General features: G+C 33.9%; 1 protein-coding gene across 6 annotated transcripts in view; it reads right to left on the bottom strand.

The window, feature by feature from the left end:
• PCDH7 (protocadherin 7) overlaps positions 1-23629 on the bottom strand; it is a 421951-nt gene that overhangs the window by 209546 nt on the left and 188776 nt on the right. For 3 of the 6 annotated variants that reach the window (XM_059382122.1, XM_059382165.1, XM_059382156.1), the window contains exon 2: positions 15497-15713. In XM_059382122.1, the coding sequence (XP_059238105.1) occupies positions 15497-15713 (217 nt within the window). The remainder of the gene's footprint in view (positions 1-15496; positions 15714-23629) is intronic. The other 3 variants (XM_059382138.1, XM_059382147.1, XM_059382132.1) reach the window with 2 other exon arrangements.

Genomic DNA, 23629 nt, shown 5'->3' with positions numbered 1-23629 from the left:
CTTCTTCTTTTTAAATTTGAGTAACCTAATTAATCATTCTCCCTGGAAGGGTTTGTTTGTTTGTTTTTAGAGGTTTTATTTATTTATTTGAGACAGACACAGAGGCAGATAGGGAGAGAGAACAGGAGTAGGGAAGAGAGGGCGAAGCAGGCTTGATCTCAAAGACCTGAAGTGTCTGCCTTTTGGCTCAGGTTAACATCCCAGGGACTGGGGTCAAGCATAGGCTTCCCTGCTCAGCTGGGACCCTGCTTCTCCCTCTCCCTCTGACTCCCGCCTCCCCAATTCCCTCTCTCCCTCCCTCCCTCTCTGTCTTTCTTTCTTTCTCTCTCTCTCTTTTTTCTTCCTTTCTCTCTCTCAAATAAATAAATAAATAAATCTTTTAAAAGAGTGAAAAAAAATTCCATTGGAAGGTCTGGGACTTCTGCTGTAGTTAAAAATATGTGTGCCCACGTCTTGAAATAGCTAGGATCCTTTCTAAATTGATTATGTTATATAAAAATCATATTTAACACAATCTAATAGTTTTGAAGCAATGTGGGTATGAAAGCATTTTTTTTCCTATATTTATCCTGCAAAGAGGACATTTAAAATAAATCTCTGAGAGTTTGTGCATTTAGCCTGTTTTAGCTTATTTTGATATTTCCAACATTACTGAGACAATATTAAAAGTATTAAATAAACTGCTTAAACATCTTTTTAGTGCTTACTTTACCGAATGGTTTGCATAATTAAAAAGTTAATTGCTTTGTTTCTACAATCTTTAGGAGGCATGGGACCAACTCCAGAAGCAGGCTGCTAAAGCTGTATTTTCTTATGCATATGCATTATTCCATGGAGTGAAGCACCCTCCCAGCCTTGGCAGAGGGTGCAGTTAAGATGTGTGTGTGCCTGTGCGTGTGTGTGTGTGTGTGCAGAATGAACTACCAATGAGGTACAGGCATAAGGAACAGAATTATCAAGTACCACCAGTGAATAAAGCACCTGGTATTAATCCTTACCTTATTTTGAGTACTGTATTTCATCAAGCAGCTCATGATATTGAGTCTATTATTCTGTTATTATTATGACAAGAAAAAAATCTATTAGGCTTTTCCTGATTTTTATGATATAAAAACTTGACTATTTCACTTATGATCCCAGATCTCAACACTTCTGTCAAGGCCCGATTTAAAGTGGTTTTCAATGATGAAATATAATACTGCTTTTCCAAAATTGCATAAAACAGGCATTGTGTTTTATAAATCACACAATAAAAAGTGGGATTCTCTTAATGTCCCTGAAAAATAGGTTTAAGGAATGGCTTTTCTGCCTTAGATAATGACACAAGATCAATGATTTGTTCAAAACTACATAATAAATGAATGCTTCTATTAAATATAAAATATAACTAATCTACTTAAAGATGTTTTTAAAGTAGAAATAATTATCATAGTTGCAATAGGTTTCATGAACTTTAAATGCAGTAGTGCAAATATAACCCTGTGGCGCTAATAGCAAAAAGCAAGGGTGATAAATAATAATAACTCCTATGTATTGAGCACCTAGTGTTATTAGTTATTAACCACAATTTTGCATATCTTCTTCCCGGTATCATCATCTATAAAAAGGCCGATAATATTACCTTCCTCAGTGATTCCACAAAGCAAATGGATATGTAGAATCTTCAGGTTGGCACTAATGTACCATAAAATTATTAGTTTATTATTTCAATTTACCTTATCTTTTTATCATTTATTTTTAGATACTTAATAGGGACACTATTTCATCATTCCAATAAACTTTAATGTAGGTATAATACCCACTTTATGGTCAATTGTTCTTTTCTGGTGTTTCTCGCTTTGTGTGTCTATGGGCGAGCAGGAGTGAATAAGTCTATAACTCATTTGTCTCTGACATTTGAGATACTTCATGATGACCTCCCTTTAAAATCCCTTTAGTCCTTTTTGCTTGAATTGTATTGTAATTGGGTTGTTCTGCACTATACTCTGAAAATTATCTCAAATACTCCATAAAAGTTGATTTCTACATTTATAAATATATCTGGCTTAATTAGCAGCATAAGTAGAAAAGTGAATAAGAGCTATGAATCGGTGCCTAATTAGCAGAATCTATCCATACTCTGATTGGCGATCATCCTTTACAAGGTTTTTCTCACTGCCATGAATATTTGAGAGTCATCTGTAATCTCAGAGTTTCAAGAACTGTTCTGCCGCTGGGCACTGAATGATCTTTAATAATTATTTGATGAATATCTCTGTGAGTTACTGGTTTCTGTCATTTACCACTCTTTCACAATAAATCCAGGAAAATATATGCAGGCCTCTTAAAGACAGAAGCTACTTAGCTGCAGAAAATAAATCTGAAACAATTAATAAGCTTTCCTTGTCTGTGGTTTTCACAGAATCGTATTATAAATATTGGCAGTTATTCACAATACATAGAGAGCCATTTGCTCTTAGCCTTAAAAACCAATATGGATTTCAAAAAGGGTCAGGAAATAACTTACCTTTTGGGCAAAACATGTGAGGCCACTGAACATTTTTGTAGGCAAGGAAACAATCATGCACTTACTAAATATTATGAACACAACAGTTTGACGTGGAAAAGAAAAAGCTGTAGAACCAGAAAAAAAAAGTGAAATGTATATAAACAATTGAACATAGTAGGGTAGTAACTTGATATAATTTTGTTAAATGCTGAGTATCTAAAAATAAATGTTCAGGTATAACTGCACAAAACCTTTTAAGGAAGATAGGAGTGTAATTATTAGAATTCTTGTTCCCATTTTTAAGTGAGTGAAGTTTGTGTATTGATCCAGGTTCCTTTCCTGAAAATGTGGTGGAGCTTGAACAAAGACTTAAACTTATGGCATTAGTTCTTTTGATATATAAATATAATATATAATATTAACATATATAATTATTATATAGTATTATTATGTATTATATCTTATAACAGAAGAATTAAGTTAGATTTAAGAAGGACATTTTATAATTGAACATTTATAAGACAGACTTTTCTAAAAGCTACCTCAAAAGGAATACAGAACTTGGTAGTCTAAAAAGACTCACATATAATGACTTTTGGTATAGAAAATGAATCACTTGATCCTCAAAATGTCACAGATGAGATATTACAAGGGAGAAAATGTATATGGGTTGGTGAAGTTGGGAAAGATAAAGATGTAAGGTTATTAGAATGCATAAAATAATAAAAATATGAAACCACAGAGTCAGTCTGTGGGACAGTCCTCTAATCCTCCTTCAGGAATGAAATGTCAGAGAAATTCAGAACTTTTCATTTGGGTAAAGAAGAGTAACGTATTTTCCCTAGTATTTTCAAAGACTTAAAAAGAAGAAAAAAAAAAAGCATAGGCTAAGTAATCAAGTCAAAAGTCCTGCACTTTGTGCTCTGAAATGAAATGTAGTTACATAAGAAAAACACACATGGGGACCTCTAAACCCATGGACAATTGATAGAACTAATTTAATAGTTACTTGATCCTGAGGACATAGGTAATATTGAGACCTGGGCTATAAAAGAAAAGCATGTGGGTTTGATTTCACAAAAGAGGATAAAAACAGTCTGGGGCTGAAATAGGCAGGAATTAGATTTTAGAACCTCATTATTCTGGGAGAAAGAGATGAACCAATGTTGTCCAGGAGACTAGAAGTGCCTCTCAGAATTGAATTCTGAAAGAACTAGTGAAGGTTGAACACAATTGATCACACTGAATGAAGGGGAGGAAGCTCAAGGCGAAGAACTCTGATAAAATATGGTTCTGTGTGAACATGTTGCTTTCAATCACCTGTTTAAAGATGATGTATGGTTAACATTGTGCCGACTAAAGTAAAGGGAGAAAAGAAGCACTAGTCCCTAAAACTCGATTTCCTCCAAGTATTTGTATAATTGAAGATTGAATTTATTTTAGGTAAGAATCATCTGAGAAATTATGAGTTTAGAAATACCAATGTTGAAAATTACGTATCACTCTGGGAGATGTTTTTGATACACAGTTTTAAGTGTCAGGTGTCACCCACTGGAGAGGAACAGCAAGTTAACTGCTGAGGTAAACAATAGATCTGATGAAAAACTGGCTGAATGTTTAGATCATGCAAAGACACATTATAGAATGAACTAGAAGCAAGGAGAAGAATGAAGTCTGGCTATATAAACATGCTTAAAGCTGATAATGAAAAAGTGATTTACATATTTTAAGAAAAATATGAAAATCCTTAAGATTAAAGGGAAAAAAAACAACAAACACAAGTTAGGGACCCAGGATCTCAGTTGGTGCCCAGTCCTAAAAGATGCCCTGAATCTAGGGAGCCAAAGCAATCTATTTCTCAGGACATGATCCATTCAGTGGTGGATGTGTTTCAGCAGGCTTCATCTGGTCTCCATGGGTCTGGATAAAGCCCCTCCCTCTTCTGATTTCACCCTCACCCGGCAATCTTTTAAAGAGATATGCTGATTTGCCTTGGATCTCTTTAGAGATAAAGAATACCTTCTGAGAGAAAAAGCAGGAATATCCCTATTTTTGAATGGGATATTCTCCTGCTCAAAATTTGATAAACGGATGCTCAACTTTGAAATCAGGGTCTTGTAATATTGTTGAAAATTGGTCTCAGCTCTATATAATTCTGTGCACTGATAAAATTTTGGTTCTTAGATTAAGGGGGAAAAAATTGCCAGGTAGCTCCTAGAGTCCATCTGGCAACCAGACAGGTAGTCTTTTCTTGGCACACCCTACATTCCAATACTCTCTATTCAAAGCTTCAGGACAATGGAGAGTGCATATGCCAAGCCAAAAAATGGATATGTCTAGAGATTTCTGATAAACCAAATAAGTGTATGTGTGATTAAACTGGAGTTGTATTTTTATTTGGAAATTATTATGCAGCAATTGCTTAGATCATCTTGCACTGGAAGGGAGAAGTTTTATCAATAAAATCCCTATTCATAATTCCTACTAAGCAACAATGAACACAGAGAAAGAATAAATTTATGTGACATTGATGGTTGACCTTGCTTAGATAAAAACAACATCAAAAGTGACATCTGCCTGACAAATCATTATTAGTAACTCTTTGCACATAACATATTTGGAGGCATTTCTTCCCCTTCATGGTGTACTAGCTGTGATAAGCATTTTTGTCATTACATTTCTGTGGTGTTGTTTACATATAAAATAGCCTGGATTTGGAGAGTCCTTATACTAAGTTGTTTGAATTTATTTCTCAAGTAAACTATCTTTTCATTATTTTCTGTTTTGAAGCACATCTATTTGCACAGTATTACCAATCACTGATAACAGTCTTACACTGTCAGGAATCTTGTAATTACAAAATAAAAAGTTTTGGTGATAACCAGGAAAATGTTATTATGGGATTTCAACAAAAATACAATTAGTCAGACACCATATAAATTTCAAGACAGTGAGATGGACAAATGATGGTCCCACATAAAGTGAAACATAAAAGTGATATTAGAGGCAAAAAAGTAATTTAAAGGAATAATTGATATATCACTCAAGGAAATATAACACAACCTGTTCCATAGAAATTTCAGACTCTGTAGTACTTTCAGAAAATTTTGTAAGAATAAAACAATAATTCTGAACAATGGGAGCATAAGATAATTAGAAACTCATTAAGGGGCACCTGGGTGGCTTAGTTGATTGAGCATCCAATTCTTGGTTTTGGCTCGAGCCTCATGCTGGGCTCCATGCTCAGCACAGAGTCTGCTATGGGATTCTCTCCCTCTGCCCCTCCCACCTTTCTCTCTTAAATAAATAACCTTAAAAAAAAAAATCATTAAGATTGGTGTCAAGGGATGCAACAACCATACCCCTGTGTTTGATAATTACATTATAATGGACTTATTTGATCTGAAAAAACATTCTCAAGTGTGTTTTGACACTATACTTCCTGGTCTTCAGTTTTCTCCGTAGTCTCACTTCAACTAAATCCCTATCAGAGACATTGGGCCCTAAGACCATATAACTAAATTCAACAATTTTTTTGGATATCTGTGTGTAGGGATTATTCCAGTCATATCATGCTAAAGTCAACAAGGCAAAGACCCTGTCCTCAAATAGCTTACAGCGTCAATGGAGAGAAGAATGTAAAGAACAGCCATCTCAGGGCACCTGGGTGGCTCAGTGGGTTAAGCTTCTGCCTTCCGCTCAGGTCATGATCTCAGGGTCCTGGGATGGAGCTCTGCATCGGGCTCTCTGCTCAGCAGGGAGCCTGCCCTCTCTCTCTGCCTGCCTCTCTGCCTCCCTGTGATCTCTCTTTCTCTGTCAAATAAATAAATAAAATCTTAAAACAAACAAACAAACAACAACAACAAAAAAACAATCATCTCTCTCAGTTGGGTCTTCTAGTTCTTTTTTCTTATCAAGGTCTGCAAGATCCAGTATCTGCTTCCTTCATCTCTGTATCACTGGATGTTTGATAATCCCTACTTTCCTAATTCTAAATTTCCCCTCAACCTGCCACAGCTTATTTTTGCCTTTAAAAAATATCATTCACAGGCACCTTCACTGTAACTTACTTCTCCAAGATTCTTTTAAATTTCAATATTTTGATTCCATGTTGGGTATCATCTCTTCTCAGTGGCATCCGCTTCACTGATGGTCTCATTGTTCCCAAGATTTCATAATCACCAGGGTGCTAGTGACTCCAAAAGCTATATTTCTGTGATTTATGTATACTCTCTAGTTTCAGATGGACATTTTCAATGGTCTGCTTGATATTGTCTGATTTTTTTCAAAAGTACTTTAAAGTCCACATGTCTTAATCAGATTAATTCTCCTGGAAATGGAAATTCTTTCCATTTTTGCCAACTTGGTAAAATAGCACCACTGTTTCCCCGCCCTCTCAAGTTGATCTCTTTGACATCATTCACTATTGTTTGTAACTATACCCATACTTCTCTTATCAAATCCCTACCTATCCATTCTTCAAAGCCTGGCTGTGGTTTTTCATATCCTCAGCTCATCATCTTGTGGTTGTGGTAGCTTTTAACTTTTCCATAGAGGTTCCCTTGCCTTTACTTTTAAATATCTACGTCTACACATGTCATTCTCTACCATGATATTCAAATGCTTAGGAGGCAGAGAGCATTAACCTTTGGATCCTTCATGGGAATTTGCATAGAGTAAATGCTCAGCAAATGGTTACTGAACTAAATGAATTCTCAGAGTATTCCAAACTCCCCATTCATTGTACACAATTTTCAGTTATGACTGCTATGACCTTTTGCTACAAATGCTGGGCTGGTAAAATTCAGTCTCATACTGAATAAAAACAATGGGCATAATTCAGTCTACACTCTATGGCTCATAGGAATGCATCCTCAGAGAAGCTTACCAGGCTCAGATCATATGCGGGTCCCCTGATTACCTTATCAACATAGATGGTGAGCATTTGAGAGCAGAAATAAAATTGTAAGACATATTTTATGACATAAATGAACACATAGACCGTTGTTAAACAGCAGGCTACTGTTCTACCATCTTTTATTACCAATACATTTTATAGCACTCACCACAGTTTCATTTGAACACCCAATAAAAAAATTGTGGGTTTTTTTTTGATTGTCGAATTTTAGCAGTTCAAAATCTGTTTAAAGGAAGCATTTAAATTTGCATGTGTTTCAAATATATCCTCATTTTGTAATAAAGTTATAATTCTACTTCCTGAACAGTAATGAGAAGGCATGCAAAATAATAAGAGTAATGTCAAAACAAAACAAAAACAAAAACAAAAACAAAATCAACATGCATAAATTAAGTAAAAACTTACCAGAAACAAGATTTAAAAACAAGGCAAACCTCTTGTAGTCTAAATTTCAGATATTAAGGGAATGTGACATAAAGAAAAAACCCATGAACTTAACTTGAATCTTAAGACAGCAATCACAAAAGCAATTTGCAACTACAACACAAGATATGCATTAGTTTTGCAAAAATAAAACTAATCTAATCCGATCTTCTGTAATCTACTCTAATCACCTTCTTAATTTAAGTAATATAATTGGTCTTCTGAAAAGAAATGACAATAATTTCGAAAGATTATTTACAGGCCCTTATTAAGTTTGAAAGACCTTATTTAAATCATACATATTTTAATTAATGATCCGTGTTTATAAGCAGAACGAGAAGAGAGACATAAAATTAATCTGTTCTGTAGTTTCAACCTGGCTTTAGTGTGTGCTGCCAGTTTCATCACTGATAAATTCTAGAGTTTTTGAAGTAATTATGTTTAGCAACAAGAACAAGCAAGGGAAGAGAAAGAAAAGAAAAAACAATAACTTGATTAGAAAAATTAAACAAATAATTTCACTTTACCTGGCTTAACGTAAAACCTCCAGACCAATTTAATTATTATTTTTACATGATGTAGAAGATGGGTAGGTAGAAAAAGGAGGTACAATGCAGATACCATTTTAAGGCCTTCTTCCACTCGAAGACGCTGTTTATAATGTAAAAATTCCAATAAGGGTATTTAAAATCATTTCATCTATAGAGTTTTCCTCTCCCTTCTCTGTTCTTTACACTGCTCTGAACTTTTCTAATGAGTTTTCCCCTTTTCACACTGTAGTGAATTTACTGAAATCACAGTTGTATCTCCCCAACATAAGGAGTTGCACCATTGAAGCAGAGATGGTTTCTCATTCACTTCAACTTCCTCAGAGAGCCTTGGTCATACTTTATTTTTAAGACATATTTGTTGAATCAAAGGAATAACCACAGATATGTTAGTATATAATTAACCCATTAAATAAGAGCCAGGAATAATACCATCCTGCTGTACTTAAGAAGATAATGCTTTAAAAAAAAAAAAAAAAAAAGAAAAGAAAATCCCTGCAGTAGAAGAGTTAACAAATCCTCAATGAGGAATATTGAAGTGAAGCAGTTTCTCATTAAATGAACTAACCTCTGAGGTTGAGGGCTGATGACACCTGAAAAGACAAGTTCTAGTGTTTCTTTACTATGCAAAATATGCATAAGAGTGTTGTTATATTTCAGCAACATCAAAATTGCTATACATATCCAGACAAAAGTCAGAGAAGGAATGGAAGTACATAAGTCTTTTGGCAAAAAAGAATGCAAAAAACATGGAGAGGATACCCTAACTAAAGAAGAAGCTAAACATAGAATGCATTATCTAACAAGTGTGCTGAAATTCGGATAAGCAAATGATTCAAGAGTCTGGAGGCAACAAAGAAACTAACTGACCTCTATAGTCACTTTGAGATTTGATGAGAGCTCATTCTATCCTCAAATGTCATAAGGGTTCAGCAGAATGATCTAGTTTTAAAGGACCAGATTAGAATAAAAAGGATAATATGGCCACACATTTTATCAGTGTTAATTATTAATACTGAGATTAAAAAAGAAAGGGCTGAGAGTTCGGTAAGCATACTAATTGGACACTTTTTTTCAGCTTGTTTTCCCTGTCACTGTGAATATTTCTCAGTGGTTCGAAGGGAAACACACATCTGAAGGATATGCGCTCAACTGCAACACTGAGCATAAATGTAACAATATTTGAAAGTGAGAAAAGAGGGGGCGTGAGCCACTGGGTGGCTCAGTGGTTTAAAGCCTCTGCCTTGGGCTCAGGTCATGATCCCAGGGTCCTGGAATCAAGCCCTTTGCTCGGCAGAGAGCCTTCTTCCTCTCTCTCTCTGTCTGCCTCTCTGCCTACTTGTAATCTCTGTCTGTCAAATAAATAAATAAATTTTTTTTAAAAAAGTGAGAAAAGAGTATAGGAAGGTAATAAGGGCTTCTCCCCACCTTGAATGACAAAGGACAAAAAGAGTAGGGTTCATTCCCTCCTCTTGCCAGAGGACAGAATCTTCTTTTTTCTTTCATTTCACATCCTTGATATATTTAAACATATCTGCTCCTTGGTGTTACCCCTTGACGAACCACAAAAATGAGAAATTGACTAAAAGGTATCCAAGGTGAGAATATGGTCCTTACCAATAATTTTAGAATTGCTATCTTTGTGAGATTAAACATTTTACTTATTTATTTTTTATTAACATATAATGTATTATTTGTTTCAAGGGTACAGGTCTGTGAATCACTGTGAGACAAAACATTTTCATGATGCTTTCATGACTAAGCTATTCTGTTATGTCAAGTTTACCTGAAGTTAATAATAATCAGTATTATTTATCATTACTATTTGTATAATAGTAAATAATTCTACCACCAATGAATATGGGGAATTATGACGACTCATTATTTATTTATAAATTATTAGGTGTTATTATCTCATTCAGTTGCTTCTACAATAATAAGGTTTATTATCGAAGGAAGTGGGGCTAAGTGAGGTCAGAAAACAGCATTGCCAGGAAGAGAAAAAAACAGGATTCAAACCAATGATATTAGATTTCAGAGCCTCGTTTTTAAACCACTATACTCTATCCACAACATTGTCTCTTCCCTAGGATAGTATCTTCTTTGGATTCTTTTAAACTGTGCTGTTCATTTACTGGAAAGCTGTTGCACCATATCTTTATTGGAGACAGTCTCTGTAATCTCTTTCTATCTCTAATCACCATGAAGAAGCAGAAGTGAGTCAAGTCCTCCAGAAGTCAGGGAGGGGGGCATGTGGACTTGGGAGGCACAAACCCATGTCACAGAGAAGTAGAAAAGTACTACTTCTAGAAAAGTTCTACTTCTGGAAAGGTAGAAAATTCAGTCCACCTCTGGCAATAGAGTGCCAGGCTGAAAAGCAGAACCATGCAAATGAATCCTTTCCAGGGTATGCGAGTCTCTTCCTGCAGAAATTTTTAAAAAAAGGGGGGGGGTGCATTTGCAGGGCATTTGTTTTGAGGTATTAGACTTAGGCTATTAAGAAGTGTTTGAGCATCTTTGGAAAGATGGAAGACACAACCTTCCTACTTAATTCAATCTAACTGAAAACAAACTAACAGTGACTAGGTGGCAGGATCTTAAAAGTGACTGTTGGAAACTGGGTAGGTGGGAGAAAGGTAGAGAGAGAGCCCTTTATCCCACACAAAGTTATGAGTCTAGTCTCCATTCTTATTACCTTTGGTCATATAAAAACGGTACTTCATTTCCAATTTCAATCATACACATGTATTTTTTTTTAATTTTTTATTTAAATTCAATTAATTAACATATAATGTATTATTCATTTCAGAGGTAGAGGTCAGTTTTCGTCAGTCTTATATAATACCCAGTGCTCATTACATCACATGCCCTCTTTAATGTCTATCAACCAATTATCCTATCCCCACTCCTGCCCCCTCCAGCAAACCTTAATATTTCTGAAAGCAATGTGAAAAGTCCACGGCAGATACAAAATGAGTTTGTGATGAACTCTACCGTGGTTTAATACTCAAAACCAGTGTGCTTTAAATAATACTGAACGCTTGTGGAATGAGGACAATGAATGAAACAATGACTAAGCCTAACTTACATATTTCTGAAAAAGTAAGAAAGTATGGAATTGGGGGGCTCAGAAATATTAGTGTATAAAAATCAAAATTATCTTTCAAATATCTGAGAAAACCAAGAGACATAAAATTAATTAGACATTTTAGATGGTCATTTTTTTTTTTTTTTTACCTTATTTAACTTTTTAAAATCTGCCCAAAGCTCTGTTTCTGATTTGGAGAGTAAAACATCTAAGGAAAATTGGATATAAAGAAAAAAATCACAGATTGTTGGATTTCTGTTAACCACCTTATAGATGATTAGAAGCAGATCCAGAAGGAGTAAGTGACCTACCCAATCCTAAAGGCAAAATTGCGATTGGAGGTCAAATGGGGTGCTTCCTTTATCTGAGTTTTTAAACACTGTATATGGTTACAGTACACATAGCAAAGCCAGATTGGACTTGCAAAGGTAATTCAGGGGGTAACTGAGAAGAATAAGTAGACTATGGCATGAAGTCAAAGGTCAATTGTCAACTAACAATAGATCTAAAGAAACCATTGAATACCACTCCAAGAGAAAATCTGAAGACAACTGCATGAGGTAGACAAGGGCAAGCTCTTGCATAGTCAATTTATGCTCTTAATGTGATGATGTTTTTAAACAATATTTGTTTTTCACTTGAATTATGAATTCATTATAATGGGTTTCAATTGTTTTAATATTTGCATTATCAAATATTTTATCTTTACTCAACTTCCTACCATGAACCCCATATTTTAATATCTTATCCCTTTGGCTCAGGTCATGATCTCAGGATTCTGAGATTGAGCCCTGCATCAGGCTCCACGCCGGCCATGGAAACTGCTTAAAATTCTACCTCTCCTTCTCCCTCTGCCCACTCCCAATAATATATAATAAAATAAAATATCCTATCCCATTCAGTGTATTTTATTCAAATAATACTTAACTAATTTCCCCAATCTTATCAAAAGATCAACACGAGATCATCATAATATTGATAATAATTCATGAAGAGCAAAGAAAAATATATTAGTGATGTTTTTCATGAATTAATGTCCAATTCATAACAAATTCTTGAAATATTTTTAATGACATCATTTCCATTACTGTTTTTCAGAGACCCAAGGGTGTAAATATCTGGATCTGGAATTATTAAAATAGTGGGACTCATTCTAATTATTAGATTCAGGTTTTATGAAATTGTGTTGATTCTTACAGTGTATTCTTTTTCCTAAGCTGATAAGAGAATAAAACCTCATTCATCATTTGGCAGTAAGGTGGGTTAGAATGTAGGATAAAGCTTATTAATCCACAGGCCCTCTTTATGAAATTGTGTTTATTATGCTAAAGTATGGGAAGCAAATAAAAGCCTTTGAAGAACATAAGTGTATTTCACTCCCTCTCTACTGAAATTTTCCTTCTAGTTATTTTAGTTATTTTTAGTTACTCCCTTACTCCAACATCTATGAAAACTTATTTTTATCATTAGCTGTTCTAACACATACCCAGGTAGCATCATGACGTTGGAATGTTTTATTATTGCACTGGAAATTATCCTCTAAACTTTACAATGGAAGTTAATCCAAAAAATCAGTTTTAACTGCATTGCTCACATAGGTTAAAATTCAAGGAAAATATTTGAGGTAATAATAATTAGGAACTAGGACAGCATCCAAAATTGTATTTTCATGGAAAATCCAATACAAATCCTGATTAAAACCTAACCAAGCAAAACACTGCAGATTACCTGGATTCCAATTAAATGCGACAAATGAATACTTGACAGGTTTCAATTCCAATTCTATTTATGTCAGAATGATCCATTAATATTGAAGATAAAATTACCAGAATTCAAGCAACACAATTGTACTTTATGGCTAGATAGAAATCTAAAAACCTGGACCCAACAAAACTTATTCAATGTCAACTACTGCATTTGGATCACCCAAAGTGAATCACATCTCCTTCTGTCATTACCTATAGAGCAGGGCTAACATGAATCACAGCTAACTGATAACAACTGATTATATTACACTGAATTTCAAGTGTCAGTCACATACAAAATCAGAAAAATCAGTTCTATTATGATAGTCTTTGCTGTTAACAAGACTAAAAACATGGTTATAAAAAATAACTAAAAGCCTTACTTGGCAAATGTTTCTCAGCAACTTTCTAGTTTCTTAACAAGTTCACCTGTTAAGTTTTCCATCTATGTTTCCTAAAAAGTAACCAATATGTGTTTACCATATATAATTATGTTTCTTACTTGTCATTTCTTACTTATTTTAAAGGTGTTGAATCCCCTTAAACTCAAAAAAGAGAAAAATAACATTAAAAGGTGAATATAATGACAATGATACAAAGTCCTTTCTGTTAATATAGCTGACATCCAAAACTCAAGACTTAATTGTACATTATGGTGTTTATTGTGAGATACTTTTTAAAACACAAATAAAACTGTATCATATCATCAAAAGGTAATCACAGGTATAGGAATGTCCTTAGATCAATTCTGCCTTCCTAGGTGTATGTGTGTGTGTCTAATATTATTATAGTATTTTAATTTTTACTTTTGTGCAAAGCATTTCAATCATATTTGCCTTAGAAATATATTCATCAGCAATGCAATTCATACCAAAATTTTTATATAGTTATTTAAAGAGATACTAAAAAAACTTAATTCTTAAAAACCACATCAAGCTCCCATCCACATAAGCATACACCACCATACACACAGATAAGCATGCCTTTATAGCCATAAGGCAAAATGCCATTTGAACTCTGGATTATTAATCAAGAGGGATATCAATCATCAGACCCTGATATCATATCTTTTCACCCAGATAACAGTGTGGAAAAATAATTATTTAACATGATTTAGTTTAGCCATAATTTCACTTGGGGTCATTTATAATCTATTACTCTCTAAAACTGGTTTTAATATTCATAGGTAAACTTCAAGAAAATCAGACTTTTCCTGCATTAATATGCTCTATTTGCATACCAACACTAAAGAAACTGGTATATAACAGAAAGTTGGGATGTCTTATTTCACTTGGGGGTTGGGATGGTGAAAGACAAATCCATTTCAAGTTTTCACTAGAGATAAAAATGCGTGATTCCCCTTCCTTCCCCTACATATAACCAAATCTCTTTTTACACTTGAAATAATAATAAAATCGACATAAAATTTACCATTCCATTATTTCACACAAGCCTACTCCTCAGGCATTTACTTATAACCTGAAATCCAAAAAAATACATCATTTAATTGTTTTGGGGAACATAAACAAGTGTGAGAAGATTTATAAATACTATTTGCAATCTAACTTTATAACTTAAAAGAAAGTGTATAGGAGGCCAATTGATGTGGTCCTCATGAGAATCATTTCACAACAGGATAGGAACATATAGAACTAAAATTTGCTTTCTTCTTTTTACCTTGCACAAAAATGAAATTAAAAAAAAACACGATGTATACTTAAAGGAGAAGGGAGTTCTTATAGGATTTACAATACATTTCTGGAGAATAAGATAACACTGTTCTTGTTTGACTCCATTTCAGCTATCACTCAAAAGAGAGGTTCACAAATGCTTTAATAAATACCTAGGAGAAGAAAGAGCAAGGTGTGTTTATTGTCATTTCCTTTCACTAAGGCTGGACAATTGCATTTGAAGAAATAGTTGCATGACAAAAATGAATAGAAGAAAACAATAACACAAGACCTTTTTCAATGGCTATTGTTTAGGTATTATGAATTAATTTAGTTGTTGTTTTTTTTTTTTCATAGCAGGTACTACTCTGATTTATTTGGAAATGTGTTTATTTCTGACAGGCTGTTTTAAAATGATGGTGCAAGTTCGGTGAATTTTATCTGCAAGGTTATGTTCCTTTATTTGGCATTTCTGTCCTTTAGCAAATATTTATTTTTTTAGATAAAATAGTTTTAGTGTCAGCTATTTTATTTGGGTTTTAGACTGACCCTTGCAAGTTTACTTATTATGGCTCACTAGCGTGATTATGTGTGTGGATGCTGTGTTTGCCCCTACCATTTTCCATATGCTCTGCCTCACCAACACTGCCATCCGGCGTGGTCCTTTCATAGTTGTCCTCTGGGAGTGGAAGGGCACCCAGCCTTGGCCCTGATGAACTCTTACTGCTTGGTGTCTCTGACTCCTCCAGCCCGCTGTCATAGCAACTCTGCAGTGACCCCTGATGTGGGTCCTGAGGCTGACTCACAACAGAAAACGTCACTCTACGAAATGGCTGCAAAAGAAAAGATTCTGAATGTCACTAAAATATAAGATTGTAAATGATTTTATCAAAAAACACATACATTGCATACATCAAGGATTACTGACGACTAATTCAATACAAAATGCTTAGAGATGTTGAAAGCTATTTGGTTAACTGCATTATCTGAGGCAAGGCCTAGAACTTAGATTTTATTATGGAGAAAAACAAAACAAAATCAAACAAAAAGCACGAGAAATTCCCCTTCTGAAACAGAGATAAGAAAATGTCAATTTCACTAAAACACACATTTAAATCTATATTAGTCCCACATAGTCAACCTTCTTCCGTTCTGTAGTCGTCACTTCAAATATGCTTTTCACAATAGACTCTATAAAAACAAGTGTCACTGATTTGGGAAGGCAATAAATATTGAAGTAATCATTGCAAGAATTCATTTTTTAAAACTTCAGCTTTAAAAACTTTGTCTATATGATATAATGGTTTTAAAACGAGTGTTCGACAGATGCATTAAACTATTTAAGGTACAACTGATAAATAGGAATTTAGATGCAGTGCTAGAAAACAGGAATATATTTCTTACTTCAGTCATATTAAAAACTGTAAAGGTGGTATTTAAATAATAGATAAACCTTTCTTTAACCAGGGAATACAAAATAAACCAAAAAGCTTAATTGTATGCGCTTATGACTGTTTACAGTTTGTTCAAAAACAAAAAGTTACATCATGTACTGTCTTTAAATTGTATCTTTAAAGTGTTGTATATTTTTATCCAGTTGGATCTCACAATTTACTAAGGCATTGAAGTCAGCTGCACTGAAGATTTACTATGTGTGGAATTTACAGATTATTGTAACTACAAAATAAATTGAAAGCTTTCATCTCATTCAGAGAACAAACTGATCTCATGCATTGATAGTGCTACATACATAATAATTGGAAAAAAAAATACAAAAATTTTCTGGAATAGCTGTCTGAGATTATCCTTGGAAATAGTTATATCCATTAAAAATTCTTGCATTATTTGAAAATAGCAATTTTTAAACATATAACTCATCTGGTTCTTTTTAAAATAAAGCATAAAACTAACATTGCCAGAAAATAGTGAGAAAGGTAAAAAACCTTTTTTGCAGTTTTATAACTTGAATACTAATGGTACAAATTACTAGTCACAACTGGGACCAGTATAATTTTTAAAGTGTTAATGATAATCTACACATGTTGGTTATTAAAGGGAAAGTTATGAAGAGTTATGGAATTTCCTCCAAATTTAAAAAAATCAGTTTTACTACAGAAAAACACATGCTTCTGCAAATCTTCCTTGTATCTTGTCTCAGAAGACTTGCTAGGAATACTGTCCATTATTGGCATTCTTAACCAGTACCTTATCTTTCATGTATTTATTTGGAGTATACAAACTTCATAAAATTCTATATTCATTCTAGTTCAAAATAAATCTTTTAAAACCATTGAATCTTTTTCTAAGGGAAAAAAATTCAAAGCACATTCTCTTCTTTATAATGTTTCACTGAATTGGAACTGCAGTAAAACAATTATGAAATATTTCTAGTACAAAAAGTATATATATAACATGGCCCCATATTTACTGGCAAGAAATTCTAGAAACAGTAATCTTATTTCACTAATACTTTCACATTTCTTTACAGTAGCATGACGTTTTATATATACAAGTAAATATAAAAATTAATTTGTATTTGTTATGCTTTATCTTATGTGCACATATTTTCTTTTAATTATTTTCTATTTATCACTCTCAGCAAATTATCTGGATTTCCTCAGTCTCATCTAAGAAACAAGGCTGCTGATAGTTTCCTAAAACCACATTGCTCTGCATACAGAAAACACTCAGCAAATACTACTGAACAATGAGCTTTAAATGACAATACTGAATTTAGGCAAGCACTCCATTGGTTATTCAGACATATCGTTTCAAGACACAGCAAGGGGTTAATATACACGCGTAAAGAAAGAGAGTGGGAAAAAGGAGGATCAAATGCTGTTCTCGATTTTACTTTAATGGTTCTCAAATCTTTTAGAATCAGTCTTCATTAACCCAAAAGGAATGATCAAAATGAATACAGAAACACATAATTTGTCAACAAGTTGACAAAGGAAAAAATAAGAAATTATGAGAAATGTTGTTACATTTTGTTATAAAAATAGAAGAGAGGGTGATGTTTAGCTGAAGGTAGTAAACTCAGAACCTGTGATTAAATGCTAGTTCCACCAAAAGTAGTGATAGGACAGCACAAAGGTGATAGGTTATGTTTGCAATGAAAAATGTCAAAAATAAAATAATATTTTTTCTATCATGTACTGTATAACAACTTCTATGAATCTGTGTATTTTCTTCATTTCTTACCCTATACTGATTGTATATTAATTATCACAAATTATTTTAGGTTGCATATTAAATTTAATGATGAAAGAAAAGTTATAAATTTAAAATGCTAAGATCTATTTATATAATAACAAATATTTAGATTCATAAATGCTTCATTTTGTATGAAAAGCTTTTTAAAAAAATAACGTGTAATGGATGAAACAAAAATAATTCATAATAAAAATCCAAAATAAAGAATATCACACAATGGCTCATGAAAGACCCCATCATTTTTAACCACATTTAATATAATTCCATTAGAATTCAATAATACAATGTCAGCATTATATTACTATCTCAAGCTCTATTTTGATAAAATTCTTGGGGCAAAGTATTTGATTTGGCAATGTGAACAAGTCAGTGTAGAATCCTATCTTCTGAAGGAAAACTCATTGGTGCAAGGGTTAAGCTTTGATTCCAATGGTAAATCAGATACAAACTAGATAGATAGATGTTAGGTAGAGCCAGAGAAACAGATTGATGGGCAGACAGACAAGTATTTACATACCATCAGTCATCATCAGATTGGGTCTATTGAGAAGATAGGTTTTATAGCATAAGTTAAGATAGATAATTCACATGATTTATAGATTCTAGAAACACTGACTAAATAAGAAATGTAAAGTACTGTGTTGACTGTGTGACATGACAGAGAGAATGGATTTGCATTATATATGTAACTATCACTGTTTGTTATTAATACTCTGGAGTGGTTTATGTGGGGATTCCTAAACTTAGATGTGCTTTAGAATGGCCCAGAAAACTTGCCAAAAAACATAAAGCCAAGACACGGTTTCAACTTAGACCCAATGAATCAGCATTCCGGGTGGGACTGGATATCAGTAATTTGTAAAGTCCCTCTGCGTAACAAAGAGGGACTTATTTGAAGAAAGAGGAAGGAGAAACCCTAGAAATGAAAGCAGACAAAAACAAACTATACCAAAAAGCCAGGTGGTCCCTTAAAAACTCATGGATAGGGTTTCCCTGGAGAGTAACTAGAACCATGGCTCCATCTTGAGATGCAAAAGTATGGACATGAAGACTTGCTGTCACCTGAGCTATCTGAGCTTTCTATTTTTCTATCCAGAGTGAGGAATGGTTTCTTGCCTTGCAAAGACAATGTGGTCTTTTTCAAGAAAAAGAAAAAGAAGAAAAAAGCACAAGAGGATGAGAAAGAGTGTCAGTCTTCTAGCATGTTGAAATGGTGAGGATGTGTTCAAAAAGTAAATAAGTAATGCAATAAAGGGGTCTTCAAGAAAAGCATTCCAAAAATTATGAGTGGAAAATTGGTGACAGTTATACACAAGAGGGAGTGTTAATCAAAGATTCTAGGGAGGAAATGAATGATCTAATTGAATGAATGAGATTGAAGACATGATTTGACAGTGTTGTGCAAAAGAGTAGGAAGAAGAAATGTTGGAGGCAGAGAAATTATGCTAGGAAACAGTGAACTTTGGAGAAACAGCAATGGTGAAGAGCAGCAAGGCCATTATAACATAGAGCTGTTTGGATTTAGACATTGTTTCACCGTATCTACGTCTGTTCTATATTCATTATAGGGCCTTAGGGTTTTGCGGGTGTCCCAACAATGGTTCTACAAATTTAAGAAATCTGAAATCAAATAGGAGTATAAAAACAGATAATATAGAATATGATTAGGTTTCCAGTGAAACTGATCTAACAAAATGCCAAGAAACCTACTTAGGATTTAGGGTAGGCATTGCAAAGGAGGGAGTTGTGGGTTGAGACTTCTAAAATAATTTTGATAGGTAACATATATTTGAGGGATCAGTTATAGATTCCACATTTGGGGGCAGCAGCAAAAGATTAAAAAAGGGGGGGTTGATAAGAAAAACAGATAGCTTTTGAAACTTGGAAGGATTAGAAGCAGATCATTTTTGGAAAGAAAGAAAATCCTATATGATCAAATTCATCACAGACATGGAGAGGAATTATGACTACCATATACTCATAGGATTCATCCATTAGAAGGTCATAGTTACCTTAAAATCTCTAAACTGTGAAGAATAATTCTATGAGATTAGAGCAAAGGAAGTAAAAGATCAATTTTTAAATACATGAGGAAATGGAGCAAGAAGGAACAGACTCCTAATTTTTAAAGCATGACATAAGATAGTAGTAGGATTGCAGTTAAAAGAAAAAGATTTGTGTAAAGAGTTTTATTTATTTATGCTCATTTTTATCTTTTTCTTCATGGCTATCGAAAGCATTTGCCTTAAGGTAAATATTTGAAGACATGAGAAAAAGCCTCATAACATAAGGTACAATAGGAATGAATGAAATCAGAGAAGGTAAGTAAAGTAAGAATTAAGAGAAAAATTAAATTAAAAATAAAAGTACAAAGGTAAGGTAAACAGTAAAACATGTCAGGTAATTGCATGCATTGTGTGTGTGTGTGTGTGTGTGTGTGTGTGTGTGTGTGAAAAATGTTATGTTAGAAATAATAGAAAAAGGAAAATTTTATTCCAAACAACCCTATAGATTCGCTATTGACCTCAGACAAGTTAGCTGACCTTTGGTTCTTATGCCTTGGGCTCAAGGTCTGTAAAATGGAGCTAATAATACCTACCCCTTACTAATTTAAATTCTCCGAGAAATGAGGAGATAGTTTATAAAAAGAGCCTTAAGCTCCCTCAAAGACATATACTATAAAAGGTATCATACCTCAGGCCACAGCTATGTAACTAGAGTGATATTTCCCATTATGTTTAAAGTTTTGTTTTGTTTTGTTTTTTCCTTGTCTGCTTGTGTTTCGCTGTTGTTGTTTTTTAAATATAAAGCTGGCTCACTAAGTCACCAAGTTTCTAAATGGAATTTTAAAAATTCATATGAAATTTCAAACCTAGTTATACCATTAATGCAGTGCTTTTATTGTCGTATATGCAAGTTATTTGTAAAACAAATATGTACATACAATGACACCAATTTTACAAAAAGTATTTGCATCTAATCATCAATTGGGCCTGAATACGTCTACAGTCACTTATTTGGAAATGCCATTTATCAACTATTCTTTGTCCCCATTTTGATACAGAGAAGAGTTGCAAATGAAGACACACCCTACTATAGGGACTTTTCAAATATTTTAAAAAAGTTGTGACAAATATATTCAGTGGTAACTCCAGATAATATGCAATTCTGGGCATAAAGTGTATCTTCATTGTTATCCCAGGCTCCAGCTGATAGAAGTACATTCAGGTTGGCATTGCTTTAAACTCCTATAGACTTAGAATAAACATTCTCCATTCTTGTATAACTTTATTCACTTTGAATTCTGAAAATCTACGGTTCACTTGGGAAATAGGCAGAAGTGTTAATGGGGATGTCTTCTATCTTCTAATTTGCCTACTGTGGTGGACCCAGAATGGCTGCCTCTTTTCTTCTCTCCCAAATTCACTAGAAGTGTTCATGAGCCCCTTGTAAGAGATGTGTGAATGCAGTTACCATTTCCATATAAAATTAATCACACAGACTGGAAAGGACAAACACAGCAATTAAGGATTTAAGTCAGGTGCTGTGGGTTTTGCAATGTAACATTCAATAAATACATTTGCTCATTAATATTTTTGATGCTTTCTTTTCTGGAAAATGTGAGCAGATGCTAAAACTGATACATGAGTATATTTAGGATTAGGAGAAATACAGCCTGCTTGATGAGGAAAGGAGTTAGATCATATTTTGGCTATAGAATAAGGCTTGTTACCTAAAGACATTATTGCAAGGGGTAAAGCATTCATGATGGGAAAATGTGGTGAGCATTTGATTCATTATTCTTTATAAAATTGATCTACTTACTTGATAATGCAAATTATCAAACAGTAAACTTAAATCTAGGCAGTCAAACAGGCTTACAGGTCACATGAGATGTTATCACAATTTCTACTTCAAATATGAACTACCCCAGATTTCATCCTGCTCTTATCCAGAGGGTTCAAAGGCGGTCAAGTCAATACATTTCACATTCATAAAAGAGAGGATTGAAGCAATGTTCAAAAAAAAAAAAAGAATTTAGCTATCTAGAAAGTTGATGTCAAATTTTACTATAAGTACAACTGTCTCATTTTTATTTTATCTTGCAGATTCACTAATTTTTTAAGTTTTAAAGACCTATCAAATCACATCTTTTTGAAAGTACTGACATAAGAACATGTACTCTTTTTTTTTTTTTAAGATTTTATTTATTTATTTGACAGACAGATATCACAAGGAGGCAGAGAGGCAGGCGGGGGTGAGGAGGGATGGGCGGGGAAGCAGGCTCCCTGCTGAGCAGAGAGAGCCCCATGCGGGGTTCCATCCCAGGACTCTGTGACTATGACCTGAGCTAAAGGCAGAGGCTTTAACCCACTGAGCCACCGAGGCACCCCACATGTACTCTTCATAACCTGAAACTTTGAGAAAATTAATTTTGAAACTAACTAATGTGCTCTTCTGTTTTCAGAATACAATCACTGTCAAATATATATGGCATTACTAGATGAGACCTATTAAAAAAAATCTTCATGAGAAAGTTCATTGATAGTTTCTAAGAAAAACAACAGAGATCCCATGCATATTTACAAATACATGATAGTAATAAAACTTTTGTTTTTTTTCATTCTTAATTATTAGATTGATTAAAAAGAGGACTATCATACCATGAAAGCATATATGATGTCTCACAATCAGACACAATTAAAAATATTTGCCTTCTGCCTACATTAGCAAAATCTTCCTGGTTACAATCCATACAATAAATACTTAGGGTTTTCTTTGATCAGACAGTGGCCAATTTTAGAAAAGGGAAAACCATGAAGGTGAACTTTGGGAATATCCTGTTATATACACTACTTATAATAAAAGGAAAAACATAGCATTGGGGTAAGAGTGCAGAAACTCTTCCCTTGGAGTTCATTTCTTATAACCTAGTGACACCACATTTATGGGAATTTTATTTCCAAGTGGATAGGACACTATGGATGCCAGTGGAAAGAACTTCAAGTTAAATCTCTTTCCTTATTGAATACTGCTCTGTGTCTTACAGACAACTTTATGGAGAACTTTAAATCTGCACCTTCCTTTTTAGCTTCAATAGCTTCTTCATAAATCGTCTCCTTATCTGGAACTCACATACAGCTGTCTCAGTCACATCAATTACTTCTGAATGGGCTGAGAAGGCTTTTTTTTATTTTTTCCAATTCACTTAGTTACGTCCATCAAACAGACTTCTAATGACTCTCTTTGTCAGTCATAAAGCACTGAAGCAGGTATGGAGCAGAACATTGCAGCATTCATAAGGAACACTACGTTTTATTTTTAAAGAGGATCTATCTAAGACTGTGAGGTCTTTTCTTGCAAAGGCACAGGTACTCGATTAATTTGCAAACATTTTCAACTGACGTCAGTGGCTACTGGACAAACATATCTAGGATTCCATAGCACTTTAGATGGAATATATCTGGCAGGACCTTCAAAGAAACCTTAATCAGGTCTTTTAAACTTTTTAGGGGCATCTTCTTTTGCTCAC

This window comes from Mustela nigripes, chromosome 1 (assembly GCF_022355385.1).
Source record: "Mustela nigripes isolate SB6536 chromosome 1, MUSNIG.SB6536, whole genome shotgun sequence".
In the NCBI taxonomy this organism is placed as follows: domain Eukaryota; kingdom Metazoa; phylum Chordata; class Mammalia; order Carnivora; family Mustelidae; genus Mustela; species Mustela nigripes.
Note: the sequence above shows the minus strand (reverse complement) of the source record. Positions and strands in the feature narration are given on the sequence as shown.